Here is a 24,966-nt window from a genome sequence, read left to right on the forward strand (position 1 = left end):
CGGTTGCTGTTGTTGCGACAGCGTTGGCGGCAACGGCGAAATCGGTGAATGCCGGGGCCAGGATAAAGGGAAAAAGATAGATGAGGGAAGGTAGGGGAAGGGTGCCGCAGGGTCAGGAAAGAAGGAAGGTGGAGCTGCGCGGCGGCCGAAGGGAAACGGCGGGAAACGGGAGAGGATCGGAGGGCGTTCACGATAATCCAGTCGATCCTCTTTCGAATTCTCCGTTACGAATAATAAACTCGCCGACAAAGTGGCCGACTATCCCGGCAGTCGACCGAGGATCGAGCATAGACGCCTTCCACGAACCGCTTTTTTCCGTTTCGACCTTCCACGCCGTAAAAGGAGAACCGAGCTCTCGAGGAAGGACGACCGCGCGCGAGGTTTACGCGCCTCTACGTCGCTTACCCGCATAGGCCGCACTGGCTTTTATGCTTTTTCGATAAAGATAAAAGATAGAACCATCTTTTCCCCATCTAGCCGACCTAACCAAGCTTCCCGATTTCGATTTTATTACGATAAGGTGAAACGAGGCCGATCGCGATACAAACCTATGCAATTTTCTACTTATACGATACTTTGGCATCACGGTATTACTACTAACAGTGGCGTTGCATTGTCCCGATCTCGACTACTTCGTTTCTCGTTCGTCCTATCGATACGAACCACCGATCGATACTCTCGCTCTTCGAGACTCTCGGTCGGTTTTCCGGTCGAACGAACATCGCCGCTTTACGTTAAAGCTTCGCTAAAAGTCATCAGGTTTTCGAAACGTAAACGCGTTTATACCAGAAGACAATTTTGGATTTGACCACTCCGGTGAGAAAATATTAATCGTCGTCGTGCGGGTTAACCAAGTGCACGTGCACGATGAACGAGGAGATTTCGACCTCGCCGAAGAAATAGACTCTCGTTTCGTGAACGGCCGTGTATACACATGCTGCGCGACATCCCTGCTCTCTCGCGTCCGGTTCTCTTTGAAGGAGATAACTGGGATAAGTGTATCAACTCCGCCGCCGTCTCTTTCTAATCTCCTTACCGTTTCCTATCTTTTTTTCCGTACTCTATTTTTACTTCGGCAGAATTTCGATTCTAGACGATTCGCTCCACGACGTTTTCGCAATCCGATTTGTCGCTCTATGAAAATGTAGACCGATCGAGCGCGTAGAAACGCGCTACCTATGCTGCTTCTTTTTGCAGCAACGGCGAGTGAAAAATGGCTACTCACGAATCTCCGACGCATGGGTATTTCCGCTTACCGTTCGCTTCGAATCTCGTGTCGCGTTCGAGTTCGAGCACGCTTGGCTAGCTCGTGCGAAAAGACTTTTCGTCGTCCATGTGTCGTCTCGTTTCGATCCCTTACAATCGACTACGTACAATTTCGTTCGATTACGACAACTCCTAACCTAGAAGTTGTAGGAGAGAAAAAACGATATAACAAAAGCAACGTTCGCTACGAGTAATTTTTCGAAAAAGAATCACGAATGTCTTCCGTTCGTGGAAACCGAAAGCGTCTAATCTTGGACTGGACGCGACGATGATGAATCGAGCGTACGGACCAAGGGCGATGCGAAATCACATAAGCTTGCTCGTAGCTTATACGCACTATATGTGTATATATATATGTGTGTATATATATATATATATATATATATATATATATATATATATACATATATATGTATATGTAGCCTGTCGACGACGGACCGACCAATCAAATGTGACCGAAAGAGACCTGCTGTGTTCTATATATGTATTTATTAATGTCGATGTATATTAACGAAAGGCGATTACTTTTTCGCGTTTCAGGATTATGCTCCGTCGTAGTTTATTTAGTTGGTCGATTCGATTGAAAAATAGGGAACCATAACGGAAGAACGAAGGGTTCTGAGTACTCGCGGGAAACGCAATTAGAGCAGAACCGGTCGCTGCTACGAACAACTTCTAGGGGAGAAAAGAACGTTTCTGTGTGTATTGTAGCGTCTGCTTTCTGTTTGGCGTCTCCTTTCGTTCGACTGCTGCTGTTCGAGGATAGCCAAAAGTTACGATGTTTATGTAAACTTTACGAGAAGGAAAAACGAAACACCGATCTCTGCGTTCGTGTTGTCAGACGCATCCATGAACGATGGAAGGAAGTTTGCGTAGCTTATGGTTTTTCGCGATTAAGCTTACCGAATGAAAGCTTACTGTCTGAACGGTCAATGGTAAAAGCTAACGCACGAAATGAACGTGTTTTCCGCGAACGATTGAAACTCGAAACACTAAGCTCGCATGTAGCGCTATCTGGCGCAGAAACAGTAAACTACGTCCAAAGTTTGTCCGACTCTTTATCGACGTTCGTTACAGCGAGATGCGAAAAGTACACGCATAAAGATTACATGTATGATGTATTTCAGATGATAATTTGTTTCAGAATTATTAAAGAGAAAAAGACAAAGCCAATGATGCGTTGATTTACATGTTTTCGGTGACTGGACCGCAATGGATGTGTTTGCAGGTAATGCGATGCGCGAGATCGAAGCCCGCGAACCGAACATAAAGAGAAACGAATGTGCTGCTTGCGTGTTGTTCGGGCCAACGAACAACGATGGCCTCGGTTTCAGGGTCGTTTCGGCTATTATTCGCTTGCATCGACTGACTTACCTCGCCTTCTTGTTCATTCGCATCATTCCCCCACCTCCTCTTTCGCCAGATCCTGACTTGCACTGTCTCCCAACTAGCCATACATCCTTTCGCCTAGCCTCGACGCTCTTGCTCTCAACGCTTGACTCGTCTTATTTCATCTTGTCACGTTATTACCATCTTTTTTCTCGCATCGTTTACCTCGTTTCGTTTTATCTCGTGTGGTTCTCGATTCTCTTTCAATTATTGCAGACACGTCTCGTCAAATTTTCTTCCCTTTAAGATACGTCGAAATGAAAGTGCGTAACGCATCTTCTACTCGATTTTATAAAATGTACGAGTTCCCTATTGCGTTTTATATTCGAGTAGATTGTAGCGAGCCGATCGAAAACCAAATAGCGCTATTTTGAATTCTTAAGCGCGGCGACGCGTTCATCTTGCGAATACGTGCTTCGATACGAGGGCGCTACCTTTCAGACTTGATACGATCGATGCTAGTGACATCTGCGAGAAAGTGAGAGAGAGAATCGATTGGTTGCGTTGAAAACTAGACCAATCGAAAAATAACACATGTTCGAGATGTCGAACGAAGCAATACGTTGTTTTGTCCCTGGTGCGGATCAAGGAGTAAAACGCGTTGGGAAAAATTTGAGAGTATGTTGCGACTCGCTGTCGATCGAAAGGGATATTATTTGGTCGAGCATTTGGTAAAAACACGATGTTGCTGTCGCGTGAAAAGTTTTGCTACGCGTTCTACGACGAGAAGCTTGGATACGTAAAAGATAGAAGAACCGAAAAGCAGAATGCAAATGTCGCTATGAGCATGACGGCGAATCGCCTAGTCGTGCTTTTCGTTTTCGTGTCAGGAATTGCTGTTGCTGTCATCGGCACCTTACTGTCTCAATACATTCGTGGTTTCCTGAAATATTTACCGGGTAAGTTTATCCCAAGTTTCCGTGGAACTTGCACGATTTGTGCCAGCTAGATAGACCCTTTCGTGGACTGTCCAACTTCAGAACTTTGACAGTTATAGCAGTTATTCTTTCAGATCACGACTATCGTCATGTATTTATACCGCTTCCGACGGAAGGTGAGTTAAACGTGTACGACGAAGGTACCTTGGATTTAGCGTTGCCAAGGACTGAGCTACGTCATCAATTGGAAATTGAGAATAGCGCGACATCCACCGCGGAAGCTTTAACCTCGCTGTATCTGGCATTGGAGATGAAATTGTCGGGCAAACAAAAGAAAGCGATCAAATTGTTTCAGCATGCCGTGGCTTTAGCACCCCGCCACCCAGATATCTTGAATCATTACGGCGAGTTTTTGGAGCACACACAGAACGATGTTATCAAAGCAAACGAATATTATGTGCGTGCATTGAGTTTTCAACCGAACCACGAAGGTGCACTGATAAATAGTCAAAGAACGGCTCGAGTAGTCGAAGAGTTAGATCGGAGAATGCTCCGACGCATAGACGAAAAAAGAAACACACTGTCCACGATTCCTGATAACAATGCCGCCTTGATACGAGCAAAGAAGGAGGCTTATTTTCAGCATATATATCATACAGTTGGCATCGAGGGGAACACAATGAATTTAGCTCAGACCCGGGCGATCGTCGAAACGCGTACCGCGGTTGCTGGTAAAAGCATCGATGAGCACAACGAGATTCTCGGCTTGGACGCTGCAATGAAATACATCAACGCGACCCTGGTCAACAGGATGGGATCGATTTCCATTAAGGATATATTAGAAATTCATATGCGTGTTTTAGGACACGTGGATCCCGTTCGAGGTGGTCAATTTCGACGTACTCAAGTGTACGTTGGTGGTCATGTACCTCCTGGTCCAGGAGATATCCATTATCTTATGGAAGAATTCGCGTTATGGTTAAACAGCGAAAGAGCTATTCGAATGCATCCAGTCAGGTATATAACTACTTATTTCCTCACCCATTTCCATCCTACACCATACCATCTGACCGAATATATCGCAAATAATCGTTTACTTTCTTCTTTTCTAGATACGCCGCTCTAGCGCATTACAAGTTGGTACATATACATCCATTTTCTGATGGTAATGGTAGAACGTCTCGTTTGCTTATGAACATGATTCTTATGCAAGCTGGTTATCCTCCAGTTATTATCCACAAGCAGCATCGACACACGTATTATGAGAATCTTCAAATAGCGAATACCGGCGATGTCCGACCGTTTGTACGATTTATAGCAGAATGCACGGAACAAACGTTGGACCTGTTCTTGTGGGCAACCAGCGAATTCTCTAGGCAGGTTCCCGCGCTTAGTCAAGATACCTTGTTCACCGAACGACGCGATACCATCGTTTTGGAGGATGACGTGGCGACGGATAGCGTTACCAATGCCTTTGACACTGGCTAATAGTCTCGGTCAGCTTTTCCAATGTACGCTACATGTTTCCAAGTATCGTTAACGTTCGTTAAACCAAAGATCTGGATTCGCTAAACTATTCGTTTACCTCTGTTCCGTCTGCAACAACGCTCTTTGTATTTAAATGGGAAACTCGGTTTTGCGAGCCTCCAACCTGGAATTGCGAATGTTTGTCCTCCTTTTGCCTTCTGCTCCCATCTAACGAATTGAACATTCAACCCGTTTCTACAGTTTTGTTACCTATGCCATTAAGTATACATGGCCGCACACACACTTTCCCTTTCGTTAACTAGATCTTTTCTTAATTTGTTTTCCTCAACGATCCGTCGACGTACATGCGTTCGCGATTACCGACGCATTTTCCCCCATACGATCCGGTATGCTTCCATTTATAATTTCTCTTGCTTTTTATCGTATGCGCCAAGACAGTCGAAAAACGGAAAATCGTGTGAAACCCAATCAAAGACTGTGATCTAATTTAGGAATATGCGTAAGTTAATATTTAATTAGGCGAATTTTAAACATCGATATGGAATGTATGTTGAAAACGTCGCGTATAAATTTAAGGTGAGATGCGTAATCGCTACTCGCTGGTCGAGCTGCTTGCGATACGACGTAAATACGTACGCGACTTTTAATAAATCCATTATTTTCTAAATCTTTACGTTGGTATATTCCTTTTACCATCATCTACGCAAAAACAATTAATGTAGTCAGTACGATAAACGAACTTGCCATTTGATCGGCTAGCTTTAAGTCGATTATAAATATACATATATATATATATAGTTTATTTATCAAACAACTGGGTTGGGTATTTCGTTTGATACGCATATGACAAAGAAAGTGAAAGATTAAGACAAATAGCGTATCGTTTGTATCATTGTCTCTGTTCAATCCTTTGTTTAGTTTCGTCGGCAGATTTTTCTCTCTTTTTATAAAAAGTAGAGTATCGCCGTTGTAGCCTGATACGTTTAATGCCGATCGTAACGATGTTGCTCCCACTATCGTATCAAAGTATCCAATCCATCGATTCGAACGTTTTCTTTCTTATCTCGCTATTCGATTCTATAGTGCGATTAATAATAAGGCAAAGAAGTATTGAACGCTCGATTGCTACGAAACTTTAATTTTTTTACGTCTAATAAAACATTATTGACGCTTTGTTGGCGAAAGAAACGATACAGAGATAATTCCCATCGTTTTCAAGCGTGTTCGATCCAAATATGTATCACGAGTGAACAAAATCTTTACGCTAAACGTGCAAATCTCTCCTTTTTTTTAATGCGATATAACGATGTAGTTTTATCTATATAAATACATTTCTATAAAAATCATATTTAGCCAACAACGTAAGTTGACGACCTATCGATTTCACACACATTCGTTCTTCCCTCTATCTTCTCGCATTCGCTCATTCGCTCAATAGCATCATACATACACGCATACACTCGCTCGTGCACATGCACATTCGTTCTCTCTTCGTTCCTGCTTGCCTGCTATGTCGTACTCGGTCCCACTTTCGATTAAATCCATAAAAATCGGATCGATCGCAAAACGCGCTGGACATTGTCGTTTTGGCAAGAAAAGACGCGCGCATGCATTCGTAAGTTCGCGAAGCGTGTCTGTGAAAATTCGCTTCTCCGTAAAATCTGAAAACGGTAGGAACGAAACCAAACGACGGCAAGTAAGATAGAAATTGTTACATGGATTTTAAGTTTCTCAAGTTAAAAAAAAAATAAATAAAAACAGGCAAAATTGTAAAAAAAAAGAGTATTCAAAAGCGAACAACGAAATGGTATACTTTTTGAAATCGCGTCAACTTGACATCCAGAAATTTAGTAATTGCTGAGACTATGGTATACACAAGAATTAGCGTTGTACGAAACTTGGTACTTACATTATAAACTTATTTCGCGAAACGCGTATACTAATCGCAAGGGTGGTTATAGTTATCGCGATCGCTGACCATAGACGAGTTAACTTACAATTTCTGTCGAAACGTGGGATTCTTTAAATAAACTGAGATTTTTTGATTAAGACAGGGACGATTACGATTAAACGATCTAGCAAAGTCAATGTTGAAAATACGCGTTTAACGAACCACGACCGTACAAATACACAAGAGATTAGACGAATACGCGTATGCAGTATAAGATCTCTTCTTTTTTTATTTATTCCAACTTTTCGACGGAAAGAGAAAGTACTCTTTTTAACAGATGTACATTTATATATTTCTTCTAAAATTCAATCCATCTGAAATCAGGCGATTAAAGTTTGGCAATATAAATTAGGCAATCAACCGAGAATCTTTGTCTAAAGTATCTCGGTGAGAAACGAATCGAAAAGTTTGTTAGAAGGAAGAGAAGGGTATGCTGTCCTTAAAGGATATCTTGTTTAGCGTGTTTCTCTTCTTTTAGACGCATACAGGTAACACAAAACAGCTCATCTTGGATAATCGTAGACGCGCGTGCATTGATTCATTAGGTTTTCGGTTCGTACGTACGTACATACGATTGTCGATTTGATCGCACCCAGTGATCTGCGTATGTGCGGATCTATCGTCCGACGAATGCAGCAGCATCGTTCAAAATGAATGGTAAGGAGACGTTAGTTAGGAGTAAAATAAAGCGCGCGCGGGGCACGATCGATTCTGTACGTACGCCGATACGTGCTATGATTTAGGTGCGTGATGCTGCGTGTCATCATGAACAATTAGAAGAAAAAGCTAGCGATCGGAAAAGAGGAGAGAAGCAGAGGGAGAAAGATGGGCAAAAAGAGGAGAGGAAATACGGTAAACGATTTTGCGAAAGAATATGGACGGACGATGATCGTCTGTCGGCCACAGTTCATTTTGTTACTCGATATCGCCGGTTCATTGTCGAGCATCTCAAACGTGAGTATTTCGTGCTTTCGAATCATCGATGATCGATTGCAAACCGAAGAGGAGAGGAAAAGGAACTTCGGTATCGTTAAACGGGTTCGTTTGCGGTTAAAGGAACGCGAACGGAAAGCTGATGCGACGAATCATGGTAACAGCGATGCTCAGGAAACCAATGGTATTCGAACGCTTAGATGGTTTACTGGTATTCTCTTTCCTTTGATTATGCCATCCTCACCCACTGTCATCCACCACCACCACCACCGCTACCACCATCACCTTATCGTTATCGTAATCGTAAGATGCTTCTTCGTGCCCTCGTCTTTCTGTCTTTCTCTCTCGCTCATCCACTCGCTCGCTTACTCATTCGTTCCTTCATTCACTCGCGTTTCTCTCTTCCCCTCTCTCTTCACCCTCTCTCTCTTTCTGACGCGCGCGCGTAAACTAATGCACGTTAATTATATCGTGAGTTACGAGTTCGCGTCATCTTCTGGCTGATCTGTTCTTCTTGCAACAATTGTCCACGAAACTGACTGACTTGATCGATTGCGGCGTTCAAGATATCACGCTGCTGCACCAATAGCTGTTCCCACTTTTGGGCATATTCTGCAACAAACAACACGTTTTCAGTGGTCGATTTCAGTAATTTGCCCTTTTGCAAAATAGCAAACGGAAAAGGATCTGGTGAGTTTGCGAATGAACGTAAGCACGACTCGGTATGAATTTCACGCATTCACGGGGCGCGTTTACGTTTCATGCGTTTCGAAACGATCGACCAAACCATAACGATCGTCTGGAAATTTTCAGGCAAATTAGGTCACGCTACGAATCGAATTCGATCGATTACGTTAGTGTGTATTCAAAGCGTTCCGATTACTCGAAAAATGCAAAAATTCACGTACAGATTTCGTTATATATCTTATGGAGCGAGGCGTGCCGCGTATTAGTCCATTTGTATCACAGGCCATAATAGTAGTAGTTAATGCGAAGAAAACAATGCCGTTATATCAAGATTCCATAAAACTAATATTTATTAACAGCTTAATGTGTATTGTACATATAGAGGAATTTTCGCGCTAGAATCAATTGCTCGGTTACTATCGCGATATTTTTAAAGATGCACGGAGATTCGTTAATCGGAGAAGAAAGGGCCAGATAACAGAAGGAAGAATAGAGAGGATAGAGTAGAATCGACGCGTAAATCGATATCGCGGCTTACCAGTTCGATGAACGGAAGAAAAAAATACACGTTGCTCTGTATCCGATCGTAATTACTGGCGCAGTAGTTTCTCAATCCAGTGCGTTCCGTTCAGTTCCGTGCTCGGCTTAGTGTCGTTTACGCTTAGGTACTACTGCCGATACGTATTTATATTATACATATACATTGCGATAGATTTATGGAAAATCGCGGCTTAAAAGCAAGCATTACTTATCGGAGACGTCGGTGATGTAGATGTAAATGTCGATGCGGTAATGATGCCTTCGCGAATCGTGACCCCTGAACGCGTAATTAGTACATATGTATATCTCTGGTGCGGTATTAAAGTAAGCAACTTTTGACAGGCGACTTTATATATGATTTTGAATCGAATAATTTCGTACCGTCGGAAAACTGTTTTCTCTCTATCAGACGTCTACGTAAATAGAACCTCCTCAGGTTGGGCGACTCAAACTTTGTTCTTTTCCGTCTCAAATCTGCAAGGGTTTGTGACGTTACGTTCAAACGTGTCATTGTTGTTGCTGTTGTTGTTGTTGTTGCAGCTGCTGTTCGAGCCTTTGTATTCTTTTACAGATAGCTAAAAAACAATGATTTTTGGGCGCCGAACGCGCTCAATGACAACGCGTATGCCTCGTTTCTTGTTCCTATATATACATATTACGTGTATACATTTTTCCTTAGATTTTACGAAATTCGCTTCCGTATCGATTTCGTTCTCGACTGAACAAAATTTCGCTGACTCGGCTTGTCAAAACAAACGTACTCGTTGCCAGCGGTTTTTCTAGTATCCGCGAATGAAATATCGGTTCAACTGATCGATTGAACGATATTACAAACCGGTCTCTCGCTCCTTCGATTGTAACGTTAAAAGCTTCGCGTTAAAGCATAAAAGTAACGATATCGTCGATAGGGAAGTATAAAAAGTAAAATAAGGAAAAAAACGGAAGAAGAAACATCGTTGGTCCCTTATAACAGATAAACGTGCGCGAAAACAAAATACTTATGGCTCCTCCGTTCTTTTCACATAAATGAAAAAGATCATGTACAGGCTGGGTAAAAAGGTAAAGAGGATAACATTTTTAAAAAACGACAAAAGAAAATTAAAACATTTGAAGGTGGATCGATCGTCGATCGGCGTACGAGATTTACGAACGTAGACGGTGGACAGAGTGATTTCATAGCGATCGATGAACGTCGATCGATTGTCGTCATCGTCGACGCGGTAGGAGGATTCGGTAGAGCGTCGTGTTTCATCGAAGGTGGGTCGGTTCTCTTCTTTGTGGTCGTTTCGTTGACTTCGTTTTGGCGAATTTGCGTTTAGATTGTCTTGTTCGATAGACTCGTCTCGTTGATAACGATGACCTTCCTGCCCGTGTTCGCGAGTCAGCCAATTCCGCCGTGACATATTAAGTCGCATTGTATCGCGTTTGGAAAGATTCGCGAACGATCGACGATCGGGCCAACGTGTCGCGTCCTCGTTGCTGTCGCCGCTTTCATCGTCCAAGTTGAATTTATCACCGTCAAACAGTTTCGTCTTCTTTGCTGTCTTTTCATCGTCGAAGGCATCCAAGTTGTAATTATAATTAGAGTCGGCCACGACGTTCATCTCGCCGAAACGACGCGTCTTGGCATCGTTCGTTTTCTCACCGAGAGACGAAGAATATTTTTTGACGCTGTCTCGATTGAAAGTGCCAGACCAATGATATTTTTGTACGCTCTTTTTCCCACCGGTAGACCGTTTGTATCGTTGCGCGCGGTTCACTGTCCGAGCCCAGTTGTCGCTGTATGCAACGGAATACGCGTGCAAACTGTTCTTCTTCGAAACATTTTCGATGCACGATACACGTGAATCGATACCGGCCTTGTTCGCCGCGACGCGCTTCGTTCCAGTAACGTTCAACGATTCGTAGTCGCTATCGCACGAACTCATGTCATTTTGACATTCGACCTCATCCTTCCAAGGAGATTTTAATGAATTCTTTGTCGTTGTATCGACGAGTTTATTTAGGTTGGACCACGCGTTACCGCCGGTAGAGTCGCGGTTATCGTTGTCTACTGGCTCAGCCACCATCATCGTTGTCGTTGACGTTGTCGTCGTCGTCGTCGTTGTCCTCTCGTCCTCTAAGTTCGGTTCTAACGGGCAGCTTGCCTTTGCCTTATCTTTACCGCGTGAATCTGTCGCAAAATTCCACATACACAATAACGCTTGGTGCCCCACCCTTTTTGCTCCTCGTGTTTCACCGTATTAGGTTCTGTCGAGGGGTACCGAGACATTGTCCGATCGATAAACGGGTACGAACGAGAGACCGAAAACAAAAGTACGGTAGCGCTCGTAGTATAGCTTTTTGGACAGACGGACGCGACGAGGCGAACAGGCATGCGTTATCGTGTCATCGAAAAATCGTTAAGAAATCGAGAATTAAAAGGAAAGAAAAAACCAAAAAAAAAAAAAAAACAAAAATAAAAAAGAAAACGCAAAATTATAAACAAAGCAGAAAAGATCGATCCGCTTAAGAAACGAAACGAACGGAAGTATAGAGAGGAAAGATATTACGCATGCAAAAGAGAAGAGAAACATTTGCATGTCGGAACAAGAGGCGTAAACTGAAGTTGAAAAATTCTGAAAATAGAAACGATTACGCGTGCGTACATGCGTACGTAAATGCGTGTGTGCGTGCATTTGCGAGTGTGTGTGCGCGGACGCGGCCGGGAGAGCGAAGACACGCTCGAATACAAGGGTTCGGAATCAGTTGAAACAAACGCGGAAACGCCGTCTTACCTTCTTGGTCATAATCTACTTCGTGAGTCGTACTGAACACATTACGCGCGCCATCCAGGAATCTGGTCGTATGGTCCATGACCATTTTGTGCGTGTCTAGGACTTCCTCCTCCAACATTTGCAGTGCAGATACCGCTTCGTGGAACGTGTAAAGGTCTTGTGAAATCTCACCCTCCTGTTAAAAAAAAGAATCGACCGAGTAAGTGGAAGAACCGGTCCGTCTCGAAACTCGGAAGCCCGAGCTGACGCGGAAATTCTATTTTTTGTCTTACGTTCAGAGACCGAAGCTGTGCCAAATCGCTATCCGACAATACGCTGTTGTTCGACTGTTCCTCGATCTTTAATTCCCGTTCGTCGTCCGTCGGGGAAGCTTTCATTTCCGTTGGATCAGTCGCGGCCAACTCCTTCACTCGATCCGCATATCTGAGCGTGTTCAACGAATGTTCGCAAGAACTCATTCCCGGACTGATCATAGCTATCTGCGAACAAGGGAAGAACAGTGGTAAGGACGTGCGCGGTTCGTTTAAACCGATCCGCTATGCGAGAAACGCAAATCTGTTACCATGCAAGTTTTCGACTTTTCACCGATGAAGCTGTCCCTTAATACTTGCGTCAATTTGCTAGCTCTGAATGGCAGATGCGTTCCTTTGCGACTCAACGCGCGGATACATTCTTTTAACGCCAACAGTGACTTGTTGATCTCGGCACCCTCCATACCTGTGAACAACGCGATGATCTTTGCATACGTTTCACCGGTGGACCTTCACCCACAGATAAGGAAAATTACGTGAAACTCACGGGTTTGTCTGTTGGCGGAAGACGTGTCTGCTCCCCTCTCGTTACCAGCAAGATCGATCAGAGAGAATTTTCCGTGAACCTTGAGCGTACCCGGTATCCGTGCTGTGATTTGGAAAACGGCATGGGATCGCGACGAGTTGGAATTTGCACTGGTTTGACCACTCGTTCTGGCACTGTTTCCGTGCTGTATCAACTTCAACACTTCGTCGCAAGTCTCCACCACCTTTTCCGTTAATCCGAGTATTTGCACCTACGGGACGGGAAAAGATAGGAACGAGCTAAACGGGAAAAGAGAACGAGTAAACGCGTATAAGCGTACCTGTTGCTTGCCATCTTCTAGAACGCGCAGCTTCTCTTTGTCCTTCAATAGATCGAACACCTTGCCAGAGTAGATTTCGAAAAAGCTCGCGGAAATGACCAGATTCAACGGACGATACTTAACAAGCTTGAGGCATTTAAACACATCCTTAGCTACCATCGCGTATATGCCTCTTTTGCAGTCCTGTGTCTTTCCGTTAAAATCGCCTCCCATGGTATGCGTTTTACCGCTTCCCGTTTGACCGTAAGCGAAACACGTGGCCATCCCACCTTCGAAAATGGTTTGCACCAGAGGTTTAGCAGTGTACTTGTAGACGATCTCGTTGTTGCAAGTTTCATCGAACGCGTAATCGAATCGAAAGATTTGGTTCTCCAAGTATTTGGTTAGATCGACTTTGGCTTTCGGCTCGTGCACCACCATCTGATCTTTGCTAGGCACGCTGATCACATCTACCTCTTTGCGCGCGATCTCCTTCTTGTTCAACGGACGCTTTCTGACGCACACCGTAATTTGATGGTCTTCCACGCTATCCGTTTCTCGAAGGGGCCTGAATTCGATGCTGTTCTGGTATTCCCTGTCGACGGAAAGACGTCAACGTCTTGAATGGTATCACCCGAGAAAAGAAAGAATCGGGACTGACCTTATCATAGCAAGAAATTCCCAATTCGGATTACCAGGATCCAAGTTCATCAGAGCTTCCTTCTCCTCCTTCAACTCCGCTTGCCTCTGCCTTCTTTCCTCGCGGTTCTTCTTCAGCCTCTCCACCTCTTTCACCACATTCGACCGTCTAACTCGCCCGTTATCCGCTTGTACCTGTTGTTGCTGCTGCTGCTGCTGAGACTGTAGCTGTTGTTGCTTTTGCTTGGCCTGCGCTGCCATGGAGGCATTGAAGGAAGCGGCCGTTGACGTAGGTGTCGGTGGGATGTTCTCCAATTCCCGGCGGCTCGTTAATCCAGCCACGGAATCACCGTGTCCATTCACAGTGACACCGGGTGGCATTATATTGGTTGGCCGACCCGTTTGTCGCGACAATTGTCTGTTGGAACCCGCTGCAAAGTATACATCAGTCGCGTGATGTGTTCAAGTTTCGGGGTCGAATCGAACGAACGTGTTCGCGCAGTCTGCTCGGTGGACCGACTCTCGCGGGGAAATAAACAAAATTCAGACGCGATCGCGTGTATCGGGAGAATCGCGCGTGTGTGTGTGTTACCGTGTGTCGAGACCTGCTCCGAGATGGCTTCAACCAATTCCTCGGTCTTCCCATCCTCGGTGCCGTTGATCTTATTTTTTCTTCCGAAACAGTAGCCCAACGGATCGAACCTCATGGCGATGACCGCGGTGAACGAGGTGAATTCGTAGGATCGACAGAAAGAATAGACGGAAAGAAAAGAAGGAAGGAAAGACGTGTGTGTGTGTGTCTGTGAATGAGTGAGGAAGAGGGAGAGAGAGAGAGAAAGAGAGAGGAAGAGAAAGTAGACGAGAGTGTACAAGAATGGAAGAAACGTAGGCTCGAATCGCACGACCCGATTATATACTCTGTTCGTTTAATACGTAGCGCATCGTCCGTCGAGGTCCTTGCCCTTGCGTGCCTTTGCATACGGCGCAAGAGCATCGATAGTTTGGAGCGTGAACACTCGCGCACCGCCGCTCGTTGCCACTGGTGGTGCTTCTTTTACATGACGCTGACATCGCTGTTACACCACGCGTATTTCATTCGCCATCGCTTGGCAAATCGATCCGTCCAGAGTTAGTGACCACGACATAGTAAACGCGGCGCGAAACGATCGCAACACGACGATACGCGCGTGAGAACGTTGCATCGATCGCCGTTGACCAATCGTGCAAAATAAACGACTTTTGCGTTCGCGCGACATCAGCTCGATCGATTCGTCGGATTAACAAACGATAACGCGACGTTCCTTATTTGTGCAAACCATTATACGTACGTAACGTTTGCTCGCGTACGACATACCTTTTACTGGAATCGACGGCTTGGTTGAATGCTGAAAAAAGAAACAGAAAACATATCGTAACGTCGTCAAAGAAAATTTCAATACGAGTTATTCAAGTATTATATAAAGTTTAATATTCTGTAATTCGATGGTGTTCGAAAATAACCAATGATAAGAGAGATAAGTAAATAAATAAATGAATACAATGAAAGGAGATGGTAAGTTAAATAAAACGTTGGTCGATAGTCGAGCGTGGGTATAATACGTCGTCTAAAAAACGTTGACCGAAAAGCGAGTGCAAAATGTACGAATCGAAATCGATAAAACGTAATTCCGTACGTACGTGCATACGTACAACGCCGTACTCGGAACAGAATCGATGTTTCGCGGTAAAAAGCAAAGGAAACGTAAATCGAACGAACGTGGTAGAAAAGAAAGCGAGATGAGACATCGGAATTTGACGGACGTCAAACTCGTTGTTCGACGTCCGACGTTCGATCGAACGAAAAGCACGGTAATGCGAGTACGCGAGAAGCGAGGAAATGATAGGAAGCGTGCGTGGGACGACGACGACAACGTCGTTTTAGAACGAATCGCAATGTTCCGACGAGAAACGAGCTTAAAAAGAAGGAAACGCAAAATAAGGTGAGGAAACCGGTATCAGGCGCGTGGTTGTTGGCGACAGAGGTGGCGCAGTGTATCGAGTGCGATCGATCCTCGAAACGTTGCAAAGTAGCATAGAGAGAAGGGAATGGAAAATAAATGGGGAGGGAGAGAAAAACGCTGACGTTAAAGCTGAGTTTACATCAATCCAGTTACTGGATCAAGCGATTACGTTCCAGTTCTTTAACTGAAAATTGGTTCATGTCTACGGTATTCCAGTCTCCTTTAAACAGACGAAGCACTGGAAAATCGTTGGTAAATCGTCGTGGCAATGAATGCACTGTACTACGCTTCAGCCAGCACTGGTTATCGAATTGTCTACACGACTCCAGTAACGTTGGAATATTGTGTTCTCGATGGTGGGAATAAACGCTGGATCGAAAAGTAAACTTTCCAGGAAGTTAGATCCAGGAGTTGGATTGGATTGCTCGCTGGGATAACGACGTTGTACTGGAATCGAAACACTGATTGCCATATTACAGTTACGATCCAGTGCTGGACTGGACTAGTGGACTGCAATGCTACTGGACCGATGTAAATCTAACTTTACGGCAAAGAGAGAAGGAGGATAAAACAAAGTAAAGCCGAGCGTTTACGTGTGAGTGCGTGTGTTTTAAGGATAAACGAAATACAAAGGAGTATCAGGGTGGGAGGAAAGGAGCGTGGGTTTCGCGCGTTTACCGAAAGAGCAGTAACGACTCGTACAGGAAGCGTTGCGGATGCAAGGCCGTTTCTTGCGGTATGACCGCCGTGCCGTCCAAGGGAGCCCTCCTCTTGGTTCTCCGACTCATCCACCCCCTCGTCCTCTTCGCCCGAAGAATCCTGCTTTTCGTTCGAATTTGATGGCGCGCGCGATTTGAATCGAACACGTAATTCGAACCAGATACGATTCGAAGAGAAACTACGACCGCGATGATATTAGGAGGGGGCGGAGGAGGATCGACGAGCGTGAATCGTCGAGAAGAAGTGGTGCCGGTAGAGATTGCGGGAACGCGGGACGATGACACGACGATGCGAGGTCGTATTGGGGGATGCGATCGGTTTCGGACGGGAGAGACCCGATATCGGTGATGATCCATCGCAGACCCAAATCCGTGATAATGAGCAGCGTCCATGGAGGAAAAAAAGATGTAATCGTGTTAGTAGGAGGAACGACGCGAGAGACGCGACGTTGAACGTGGTCGCACGCTCGATCGGTAGCGATTCGACGCGAGCCGCGCCAAAAGCTACGACACGTGTTTCTCACCGAAACAACGAACGCGGATGAGAGGTTGCCTAAAAACACTACGTACACGAAAATTGAAATTGCTCGATCACGTGCGACGTAATTCCAACGTGTACACGATGGAAACGCGATTTCGTCGTTTCTTTTCTTCTAACTGTTGGTTCGTCTTCCGTGGTTGTCGCGCGCTGTTTGAAAGAGAAAGAGCGCTTGATAGATGGAAGAATCGCGCGATACGTACCCTTGCTTTGGAAATCAACACGTGATTGTTGATCTGCGAAGGTGGTTCCATGGTCTTTTGATTCGTCAGGTCGGGATTTAAGGCGACGATCGCGTCCATCTCGACCTAAAAGCGAAACAGAGAACGAAAACGTTAGAAACCTCGCGCGTACTTTATGTCTTGGTCGTTCTCGCGTGAAGTACCTCTTTCCCTTTGGTCTCTCCTCTTTCGAACCATTCTACGGTGACGGTGCGCTGTTCCCAATTAATGCCGGAAACGACTGCCGAGTGGACACGACCTGAAACAAATACGAATTCAGCGTAGTTTGTCGGCAATTCGAGGAACTTTCCGCTAAAGGGAATCGTAACGAGGGATTTGTACGAAGGACGCGCGAGTCGATCGAATCGAATCGAACGCGAATCGAACGTAAAACGGAGAGTAAGAAACGAAGAATGCGGTTTTCCCCTGTTTCGGGACGATGCTCGTGTACGCGTGATCACGAGCTTTAAACTCGCAAAGTTTTAAATCGTTTAAGGCGAGGGAAATCGTTTCTTCTCGTTTCGCATGGTTATTCGATCGAGGACGCGTCGATCTCCAGACTCGCGGAGATATCCAGCGAGGTAACGTGTTCATAGGTGACGTAAGAGGCGGATAAAAGGTAAGGTTCGGCGAGGCGTAAGAATCTCGCGACAGGCGTCCTTATAAGGATGCAGCGCCCACGTGTGCGCGATTCGCTGCGAATCGACCACGCGTCGTCGTTCTATTCGCTTTTCATTTCGATTTCGAATTTCGGGCAAGGTCTGCACCGCGACCAAACGGCCTATTTCGGCGCCAAACGCGAGTCATTCGTTGACTCGTCGACTCACGAGTAGTTGCGAGGTATATACGCGTTAAAGACAAGTCACGCTAAAGGCAAAGTCGTTATATCGCTCCATGCTGATGATTCTGGGGTAAGAAAGTAACGCGCCGTTCCTCACGTCCTCAAGTCCGTTTAATATCAAAAGGTGTCGTTGTCTTTGTCACTTTGCGACCAGATTCTTTGAAGTTTGAACAATGTCTCTATTCTTTGGTAATACTGGCAATAAAACGATCTCGTAAATTACATAACAGTAATAATAATAATACTCTCATGCATCCTCTAAACACCTATCATCAGCACCGTATTGTTCGGCAACTTCAAGTCGCTTGCCGAGGTCGGTTCTCATTGAGCCCTCGACCCAGTCATAAATTATGGTAAGACTAAATAGCGACGACTATGTGCCATTATATTGCCTCGAAAATGTGTGGTCGCTAACATACATATAATATACGCGACGACGGGGGACCTGGCCACTTGTTGCATCGCCATGCTGCGTCGAGCTGCGTTTCGATCGCGAGTACATCCTACACGGTATCTGTTAAATACCTGTAGACAGCGTGTAATACTCTTAACGACTCGTAACGAGTCGTAATGTTGGATCACGATTGAAGATAATCGAATTTGCGTTTGGGAAATTGGCGAACCGCGCGACGATCGCAACGAATCGAAGATCGAAGATTCTTGTCGCGCGTAGTCGTACGCGTATTCCTATTTATATGGGCGGGTGCAAGCTATAAATATTATTACCGTGGCCGAGATTGGGTCACCGATCCGCTTTCTTCCTGCAACTGTACGGGCGCTTTTCCAACTATCGCTAACCGTTCTCGGCGGGCACTACTGCGACGTCGATCGTCGTTCTCGATCGCGTATTCCTCGATCGAACGTAACGACCAACGATCGTTTCTGGCCGCTGCGATGCGGCCAACCGACTCTCCTTTCTTGGCGAACGATCTGACTCATTCACCGAGAGAGCGCGAGTAAATAAAATAGCGCGTTGTTGGTTTCGTGCAAACCTTCTCGCGACCAGAGTATTTTTCGAAAACGTCGATTGCATTCGATCGAGGAAGGACCGTGTCGCGGAAGGATTCACAAAGAACCGATGCATCGTGGTGAAGATATTTCTAGGGACATCTGTGGAGTTGCAAAGCATTCAGAGTGCGTAAGGAGGGATGCAATTAACGATTCGAAAGAGACGACGGCATCTCATGTTCTGGTCTCGTTGCATTACGAGTTACATCGGACGAGAGCAGCCCACCGCGTTCGCGGTGAAAGGATATCCGTTCATCTGCCAGCAGCGGAATCGCTGGTATCGAGACGCGATCGTCGCATGGTAAGGAACTAGAGGATCGGCGACCGAACGAAAGATACGACCGCGTGGTCTGTCGCATTGGTTCACACCGGCGCGGCGCGACGTGACTAGCCCCGTACTCGAACCAAGTTTAAAAAAGGAAAAAAGAAAACAAATATAGCGTGAAAAGGTCAGCAGTCGGAACGCAAGGGCAAGAACTTGCACTTATATAGACTTGCGTATCGCGATTATTTGCTCGTTTCTCGGTAGCTATCGTGTATGTGCATCGCGATGCCCAATGCCCATCTACGTGAGTAGGCGACGTATGTATATCGACATATGTAGTTGGCCAACAGGAGGATGCGACGTAATATACGATGCGCGACATGCGGCGTGCAGCGGCTGCACGAGTAAGGGTAAGTTGTCCGGTTCGTTTGCTAGATTCACTTGTATCAACGTACTATCAACGACTTTCGTCTCCGTGGGAATAGTTGATCGCTGTACCAACGTGCGAATCACGACGAATCGGTGTTTCACGGTAAAAACGTGTGCGCGGCGCGGAGCGGCGAAAACGGTTACACGACGACGACGACGACGACAACGACAACGACGATAATGACGATAGAAGTGGCTCGCATATTCGTTGTATACGGGAAAAGGAGAGAAAACAAAAAAGGGGAAATAAACGGGTCAAGCGGTGTTCGATTTTCGTTGGCAGTAGATAACGAAAGTGCGAGGCATCGCGCACGCGATCGGCTGTCTGAAAATGTCTAAAAATACTTTGGCAAGATACGTTACTCACCGTCTGTCCTCTTGATATTTATACTGTTGCCGGTCTCAATGTTGTACATGCCGTGGTCCATGGTCATTTAGTCGTGTTCTCACGCCGTGGCTATGATCGTAAGACGGCCGGTTTTTCACCGGATCGAACACGACAGCGATGAAGAAGACGACGACGACGATACGACGCGACGTCGATGATGTTGACGCGAGAAAAACGCAGCGATTCTCGGGCAACAGAAGCCTTACGAAGACCGTGTAGTTTGCGAGACTTCGAAATCCGACCGTTGACAGTTACGCCAGCGTTCGCGTTCAAAATCACGCGGCTGTGCTGCGTTCCTCTCCGCCGTCGTAACTCGTACTTTTCCCTTTCCGTCACCGCTGCTGCTACCGCTGCTGTTATCGTTTTTCTGCCCTATTTTGCTGGTACACGGTGTCCCGTGCTTTATCCTCGCTGCTGTTCGTTCTTCTCTTTGTCGCAATCTTAACCGCAGTCCCAGTCTCGCTGTCGTTGTCCACCACCTCTTGCCGTTGTGTATTTTCACGTCAGGGACGTCGCCGATTGTGTCCAAGGCACGCCCGTTTTGCGAATTCTCGTTTAAACGGTAGCTCGTGTAACCCGCACGACAGTACGCTCTCTTTCCACGAATTTTTAACTACGCCAAAACGAAAACGCAACGACTCGAAATTACATTCGAAGATTCGTTGAATTTCACGAACGAGATGTTTCCGGGATTTTGTGCCGGGATACTGCCAGTGTCCGTTATTGACAACGGAAAGACTGCGAGCGCCAACTCTCGGTCGACCATTACTGCCGCGACATCTGTTACTGTGCACATACTTCTTTTCGAGCAGCTGCATTCTCCCTCCATCTATTGACAATTTCAGACATCGCTCCGTCGGCCATTTTCTCCGCCTGATCGTAACCACTTGAAAATATCTAAACACGATCAGGTCGGAGATAAAAACCAGACTCCGGACGTGAAATTAAAACGTAGCGATAAATATCGGTGGCCTGCTGTTGCGGAAGACCAGATATCTTAATTTTATCCTGAATTTTAACTCGTTTTATTTTCATTCGTTTACGTATAAAATACAAAGATGTTTTATTTATTTGTCGCTGTAACGATTGGTCTTCGTAGCAGACGACTGTTTTATTCGAATCGAGATGCCTGCGATTATTTCGGAAACACAGCTTGCCGCACTAGTGTTTTTAGTTCCTCCAAATCTAAATCGTTGTCACCTCTGAATCGATCGACGATACGTTTCATTCTAAAATCAAACACTCTCGATAATTACGTATTTTACGATGCTGCGCGTAGGAACTATTTTACCTATCGATACGACAATGAATACTCGATGGTAAATCGTGTTGTTTTATCTTCTGGAATACCTGCGATTGATCGAATTATAAGTATATTACTAAATGATTCGTATCCTACCAAACAATCGTTAAGTTAATCATGCTTAATTACCAACAATCCTCGCTTAACAACGTCTTCTTCCAGTTCCGCGATTCTCGCTACGTAATGCGCAAAACTGCGCTTTGTGCTACCGTTGATCAGACGGTAGAGAAAAGCCAGTGATTCATCTTGGTCGATCACGCATTCGAACGTCTATATTCCAAAGGAAGGAAAAAACAGAAAGGGAGAAAAGAGGAAAGGAAAGAGAAAGGGTACACAAGTACAAACTATCGACAAAGATGTTTTCTCTCACCTGAGTCTCGATTACAGGAGTTTGAGGCAGTAACGCAAGTACGTTATACGCGTGCGTCGCGGCAAACACGTGAGGACAGTTCGAACCTCTTTCGGCGAACGTGTTCAGTACGGCTGCAACCAGCGACAATCCGCTAATTTCGGACGTTCCTCTGTCTAATTCGTCCGATATTACAATCGAATCTGATGTAGATGCGCGTAGAGCCACGTTTATCTGAAATACAAACTCGTTTTTTCGATTCGGTCCAGGGAAACGTACACCGCTTGCCTACCTGCCGAAGATTCTGTAGAAACGAACTTGCGTTCAGTCCGATGCTTTCTGTGTTCGACATTTGAGTCAGAACACGAGATATCGTTCCTATCGTCGCGGTTTTTGCAGGAACGTAACAACCTATATGAGCCATGAACACTACGAGTCCAATCTGTTTTAGGTATACGCTTTTGCCGCAAGAATTTGGCCCTGTTAAAACTTTGATTAAACTTGCACCTTCTCCCGAACGTATGTCGTTTGGCACGAACGTCGTCGCGCATTCCATCAGCGGATGCCGTCCTTCGACCACATTTATGATCTTTGACTCGGTCACGTTTGGTCTGACATAGTTATAATCGCGCGCCACTTTGTAAAACACCAATAAACTATAACGATCGAGCAGTGCGTGTTAACCATCGTCTTGTTTGTACGACCTTTGGTTGCGATTACGGGTACTTACGTGTCCAATTCGGCGCACAGTTGAATCGTGCGTAAAATTGTTCCTGTGTGTTTCTTTATGTATCGTATTAACTTTTGTACGATATGATTCTGCCGAATAGCTATTTTCAATATGATGTCACCCACGGTCTCGTCTAGTTCTAGAATAAACCAGCCGAATGAGAATAAACAAGTGTAAAAGTTTGGTTCGTAAAAGCGAAACAACGAGACACCGACCTTTCGCCGAAGAACTTTTGTAATAATGCACCTGATTAATGCTGAATTTGAATTCCAACCCAGGGTAAGTAGCATCTTTCGTCGGCGGAGTCGGATTCCACTCGTTTATCGCTAAAACGTAGCCAATGTTTGGCAAATATAGCATGTTACAACCGGTGACAGAAGATGGAAGATGCTCTCGCATATCTTTCTCTCCCATTTGCGTAAGTAGTTCGGGCAAAGTACGTCGCACATGATTCACTGTGAATCAAGAGGCTCTGATTACGATTACGATTAACAATTCGTAGGAACAATCAAGATAAATCTTGCACGCACGTTCGTCCAGCAAGGGGTCGACATTTGGTTTAACCACGAGCTTGCTTTCGCGTCTGCTCTCGCCAAAATCCACTATGTATTCGATAAAGTACTTAACGTATTGCATCTCGCTCGTGATACTTTCAGCTATTTGCCTAAACAGTTCTATTCGTCCTGCGTATTCTTCGCATATGTCCGCGATACAAATTACGTGCGAAATGGTCTGAAAAAGCAAATGAAACCGTTTGACTGATCGAGCAAGGCGCAAGGATCGTTCGCATATCGTTTATAACTGGATTCAGCAAGTAAAGGAATAGGAACAAAGAATCGAACCTTGTGCAATTTATACCAATTGGATGGCTTGGCTTGCGGTCCGGAACAACAGGCAAGCACGGTGTTGGTCAAACGATATACGTGCCTTAAGCAAGACGATAAATTCTCGACAACGCTCTGGTTCTTCGAATTCAGAAAAAATTCGACAGCGTTTAATCGTTGCTCTAATACGGCGATGTTTCGCGTCGGATGATGTAGCGTCTTCCTGCGGTTACAGATACAAACAAAAACAATAGGACAACTGGGTGTTTGCCGCGAACATACGAAACTAACAGTAGATAAACTAGAATTTACCACAGGAATTGAACTCCCGGTCTGGAATGGCAATAACGATTCAGTAACGAGAATAAACTGATTCCTTTCATCGTTGTACTTGTTTTGCCAAATTTAAAAAGACTCGGGTGATCTCTAGCTTGGACGATATTCAGCGCCTTGTAAGTGTCTTCGTCCATTATGACCAAATCTCGGCTTGTTCCGCAAAAATATAAAACCGAATAGAATGGAAAAAATTACGGATGATGAGAGAGTGGAAGGAAAGTGATTTCAACTTACAGGTTAAGGTAATTAAGCGATACGAAGGACGGTTTTCCGGACGGATCCAACGCGATATTGTTCCAGTGTTTGTCAATGAACAGCAAGAGCGAACCCAACGCGTGTATCATCGCGCAACATTTAAAATTGAGTATAGTATTCAAAAAGGTCAATCTGTCCACGTTATTGGCGTTCTTCGGCTCCGAGTCGAGTCGAAGGCATCTCACCCTGTGAGAACACCGTTCGTAGTTATGCTCCTTTTTGCAGGTTACTTTCAACACGGCGTTACACACGGTACCGCGCGAATCGAACGAATTCGTTTCTTCGTTCGATGCTTCCGTCGTCAATATCTTTTTTATAGCATTGGTAAAAGCAGCGGGTGCTGCAGCGTTCGTAATCACGTAACGCGGCAAACATTGCCTATACAGAGCATTCGTTACGTCGAAACGTTCAACGTCGTCCATCGTGTCTTCCAAAACGAATAGTTCGGACGTAACGATGTTATAATAAGCGGCGCCAAGATGACTGTTGTTCCAAATCATCGATAAAATTATCTGGGGAAAGAAAAAGCGAAAGACTTAACGCGCAGCTTTGATCACCGGTCTGTTTGATTCGACATTTTCGAAAAAGGAAGAGGAGGTAGAACAGAAATTTCGGTGAGACGTGCCTCGTCTGTGTCTTCGAAAATGGCTGTGTCGGCTGGAGGGGGATCGGTTGTGTCTTTATCGGTTTTCGATCGCGTTGCTTTCTCCAGCTGGTCGATCGTTGCTTTTTCTTCTTCGTCGCTGCTATCCGATATCAAAGATTCGAATTCGCTACGTCTTTAGATAGAAATTAAAAAAACATGAAAAGGCGTGTAAAGAATAGGAACATACGATGATATAAATCAGTACATACATGAGCGCGCTCGACGGTGTCGACTTACGAATGGTTTTAGATCCTACGCTGGACAGAAAGTCGATTATATGTCGACGATTCGACGTCGACGAGTCAATGTCGTTGGATCGTCCCGTTTCATCAGAATAATCCATCGTAGTAGGAAATATAAACGAATTTGAGCAACAGACAGAACGAGGTATGGTTCGATCGGTTGTAGTTGCGATTAGCTTTCTGCGCATGCGCGACGAGTTCGACTAAACTCGACTGTAACCGCCGCCA

At 45.2% G+C, this 24,966-nt stretch overlaps 3 protein-coding genes across 8 annotated transcripts; 1 reads left to right on the plus strand and 2 right to left on the minus strand.

Annotated features, from left to right (window-relative positions):
• The first annotated feature begins 3,165 nt into the window (after positions 1–3,165).
• Fic (FIC domain protein adenylyltransferase) lies at positions 3,166–5,688 on the plus strand. Its single transcript, XM_069125909.1, has 3 exons — positions 3,166–3,554; positions 3,668–4,550; positions 4,646–5,688. Exons 1-3 carry the CDS (start codon positions 3,338–3,340, stop codon positions 5,019–5,021), a joined length of 1,476 nt encoding a protein of 491 aa, XP_068982010.1. The 5' UTR covers positions 3,166–3,337; the 3' UTR covers positions 5,022–5,688.
• Positions 5,689–6,129: 441 nt separating this feature from the next.
• On the minus strand, positions 6,130–20,790 carry Klp10A (kinesin-like protein 10A). 6 transcript variants are annotated; one of them, XM_069125905.1, is made up of 13 exons: positions 20,033–20,785; positions 17,287–17,381; positions 17,105–17,209; positions 16,347–16,463; positions 14,999–15,029; positions 13,667–14,075; positions 13,027–13,600; positions 12,708–12,957; positions 12,472–12,626; positions 12,182–12,388; positions 11,910–12,084; positions 9,514–9,606; positions 6,130–8,517 (listed from the first exon to the last, which is right to left on the minus strand). In XM_069125905.1, the coding sequence occupies exons 1-13, from the start codon at positions 20,097–20,099 to the stop codon at positions 8,366–8,368; spliced, it is 2,430 nt and encodes an 809-aa protein (XP_068982006.1). In that variant the 5' UTR covers positions 20,100–20,785; the 3' UTR covers positions 6,130–8,365. The 6 variants fall into 6 exon arrangements, 5 of the variants coding, with proteins under 5 accessions (XP_068982006.1, XP_068982007.1, XP_068982008.1 ...); XR_011174848.1 differs by having other exon boundaries at positions 8,390–8,517; positions 9,131–9,606; XM_069125906.1 differs by lacking the exon at positions 9,514–9,606 and having other exon boundaries at positions 20,033–20,783.
• LOC138186253 (mutS protein homolog 5-like) lies at positions 20,475–24,906 on the minus strand. Its single transcript, XM_069125908.1, has 12 exons — positions 24,706–24,906; positions 23,830–24,629; positions 23,572–23,745; positions 23,278–23,482; positions 22,966–23,167; positions 22,651–22,890; positions 22,436–22,574; positions 21,998–22,361; positions 21,727–21,939; positions 21,486–21,626; positions 21,345–21,403; positions 20,475–21,282 (listed from the first exon to the last, which is right to left on the minus strand). Exons 2-12 carry the CDS (start codon positions 24,348–24,350, stop codon positions 21,189–21,191), a joined length of 2,352 nt encoding a protein of 783 aa, XP_068982009.1. The 5' UTR covers positions 24,351–24,629; positions 24,706–24,906; the 3' UTR covers positions 20,475–21,188.
• Positions 24,907–24,966: the final 60 nt, after the last annotated feature.

Source organism: Bombus flavifrons, chromosome 13 (assembly GCF_040668555.2).
Source record: "Bombus flavifrons isolate JBK064 chromosome 13, iyBomFlav1_principal, whole genome shotgun sequence".
In the NCBI taxonomy this organism is placed as follows: Eukaryota; Metazoa; Arthropoda; class Insecta; order Hymenoptera; family Apidae; genus Bombus; species Bombus flavifrons.

Coding starts and splice junctions, on each gene's coding strand:
- Klp10A (XM_069125903.1), bottom strand. CDS start 20,099: ATGACCATGGACCACGGCATGTACAACATTGAGACCGGCAACAGTATA. Junction 14,076..14,998: donor GCCGTCGATTCCAGTAAAAG/GTATGTCGTACG, acceptor TATACTTTGCAG/CGGGTTCCAACAGACAATTG. Junction 12,085..12,181: donor CACAGCTTCGGTCTCTGAAC/GTAAGACAAAAA, acceptor TTTTTTTAACAG/GAGGGTGAGATTTCACAAGA.
- LOC138186253 (XM_069125908.1), bottom strand. CDS start 24,350: ATGATTTGGAACAACAGTCATCTTGGCGCCGCTTATTATAACATCGTT. Junction 22,891..22,965: donor CGACCCCTTGCTGGACGAAC/GTGCGTGCAAGA, acceptor CTTGATTCACAG/TGAATCATGTGCGACGTACT. Junction 22,362..22,435: donor CTGTGCGCCGAATTGGACAC/GTAAGTACCCGT, acceptor CGATCGTTATAG/TTTATTGGTGTTTTACAAAG.
- Fic (XM_069125909.1), top strand. CDS start 3,338: ATGTTGCTGTCGCGTGAAAAGTTTTGCTACGCGTTCTACGACGAGAAG. Junction 3,555..3,667: donor TTTCCTGAAATATTTACCGG/GTAAGTTTATCC, acceptor TTATTCTTTCAG/ATCACGACTATCGTCATGTA. Junction 4,551..4,645: donor ATTCGAATGCATCCAGTCAG/GTATATAACTAC, acceptor CTTCTTTTCTAG/ATACGCCGCTCTAGCGCATT.